We start from the raw sequence: 2,328 nt of genomic DNA on the forward strand, positions 1-2,328 counted from the left end.
TTCGGCCTGGATGGGTGGCTTTTCCCACAGGGATTCAGGGCGGGTTCACCCTCTCTAGGGTGGGACAGGGTGGGGAAGGGAGGCCTGTCCCAGTGTGTGAAGATGAAGGGACCCCAGGGCTCAGCCCTTCCTGCTCTTCACCATGGCTCTGGGCTTGCTGGGCGCCCAGTAGAGCCGGAAGAGGGCGAGGCGCCCGGGCGTGCAGCATGGGTGAAGTGCCTGACTTTGAAGTCAGGCCCAACATTACCACGTGGGCCCCACTTTACCATGCGAACCCCACTTTACCACGTGAACCTGAGATAAGTAGGCCCTGTGAGCAAACCCAGCACAAGCCTATTAGGGCCCAGCTGGTTGAGAACTCTAAGGACTGGGAATGCTTAAATCTAACCGCCCCTAGAATACCTCGAGCCCTGAGCCAATCAGATTTGTACCGTAATCTTGCTTTGGCCTTTATAAGATCTGTATTATCACAGCTCGAGACTGCCTCCTAACCTCCGCTGTGTCGGTGGGTAGGACAAGGCCCGGGCCACGGCCCCGCTTGAATGAAGCCTTGCTTGCTATTGCATGTCGGAATGTCGGAGTCTCGGTCGTCTTCTTGGTGGTGGTCTTGGGACTTGGCACAACAGGGGGCCTGGTGGACCTGTGCCGAGAACTTCGACGCTCCCTTGGTGTTTTACCTGACGGAAGAGCAGCAGACACGCGTGTTCGCGTGTACGCGGCACTGCACCCTGTCCTGCCGTCCTCCCGCGCTCCCATCTGCCCCGGGCCCCTGGGTGCCTGGCCGGGCCCGCGCCCTCGGGGCCCCGTGTGCCCTGCGGGTTCTCAGGGCTTCCCGTCTTGTGTCCCCAGGCCTAGGGGACGCGTTCCTGCGCCGCACGGAGGAGCACAGCCACACCCTCCTCCAGCTGGAGCCCTGCTTCACAGCCGCGGGCCACACGCGAGTCAGGGTGGTGGGGCCCCCCAGGGCCAGGCAGTGGCTCCTCAACATGGCGTGGTCTGTGGGGCACCAGGACGCCCCCTTGCAAGCCGAAGGTAGGCATCTGTGACGGGGGGAGGCTTGTGCGCAGGCCTGGGGCTCCTGCAAGGCCGCTTCCACTCGTGCACACCCCTTCCCGTGCTGGGGAATCCACGGCACCAGAGCCCAAAGCCCCCACGGCGTGGGATGAAGTCAGCGAGGGTGGGGGGCGGAGTGGGGAGGTGCCGAAGGGCCCCCCAGGGGGGACAGGCTGGGGGAACCCTACCCCACCTCCACGTCCCCACAGGCCTCTTGGCTGGGGTCACAGCTCACGGAGCGTTCCCTCTCCTCTCTCTCCCCATATCTGGAAATGCTGCGCTATGTCGGGAGCCAGCCCCTCACCACGGAGGACTTGGCCTTGGCTTCCATTGTTCGTCCTGACACCCTACTCCTCAGTGATCCCTTCTCTCTGGACGGTGCTCAGTCTTCCTCAAGTCCAGAGGTCCAAGCTCCTGGGGTTCCATGCAGTCAGTTTTCTCATGAAGAATGACTTCCCTGGGAAGCTGAGAACCACATAGAAGAGAGCATGCAGGCTGGAGTTGTGGCCAGCTTGTCTCTCTCAGGGCGTCTAGGCATATGCCTGAGAGATGACTCCTAAATAGGAAGAAGTGTTCCCATCTTAGTATCTAATTATTTAATAATATGCAATAAATAAACTCTGTCATGTGTAATGCCTCTGTGGTGGTCTCTCTTGTTTTGACAACCTTATCTACCATATACGTTTTTCCTGTAATTACACCCAACTTCCCGGAAAACACCACCTCTCAAGAAATCTCAGATTGTAAGTCGGGCACTGGTGGCTCAGGCCTGTAACCCTAGCTACTCAGGAGGATGAGATCTAAGATCACAGTTTGAAACCAGCCCAGGCAGGAAAGTCCTTAAGACTCATCTCCAGTCAACAACCAGAAAGCTAGAAGTGTCCCTGTGGCTCAAAGTGGTAGAGTGCTAGCCTTCAGCGGAAAATGCACAGGGACAGCACCCAGGCCCTGAGCTCAAGCCCCAGCAGACTGGCAAGAAAAGAAATAAAAACAAATCTCAGATTGCCACTACAGTGAAAACCACTTATAAACCACTTAAAGTGGTAAACTAATTAGAAATCATGTAATGTGGAAAACAACTTAAACTAAGAACATGTACTCTAATTAGCTTGCAGGGATTAGCCTAACTTTTACTTGCTCTGTGTGTGCCATTTGGGTTTTTTGTTGGGTTTTCTGTCATGGGGTTTGAACTCAAGGCTTGGGTGCTGTCCCTGAGCTTTCTCTCAAAGCTAGCACTCTACTACTTTGAGCCACAGCGGCACTTCTGGTTTTCTA

The 2,328-nt window shown here is 56.2% G+C and overlaps 1 protein-coding gene across 1 annotated transcript; it reads left to right on the forward strand.

The window, feature by feature from the left end:
• Window positions 1-572: 572 nt before the first annotated feature.
• Window positions 573-1,032, forward strand: LOC125344980 (putative KHDC1-like protein; the record flags this gene model as incomplete). The annotated part of the gene is made up of 2 exons (XM_048337244.1): window positions 573-711; window positions 850-1,032. Coding segments are annotated over exons 1-2 (322 nt in total), but the record flags the coding sequence as incomplete, so codon positions are not given.
• Between the last annotated feature and the right edge of the window lie 1,296 nt (window positions 1,033-2,328).

This window comes from Perognathus longimembris, unplaced genomic scaffold (assembly GCF_023159225.1).
Source record: "Perognathus longimembris pacificus isolate PPM17 unplaced genomic scaffold, ASM2315922v1 HiC_scaffold_5054, whole genome shotgun sequence".
NCBI lineage: Eukaryota > Metazoa > Chordata > Mammalia > Rodentia > Heteromyidae > Perognathus > Perognathus longimembris.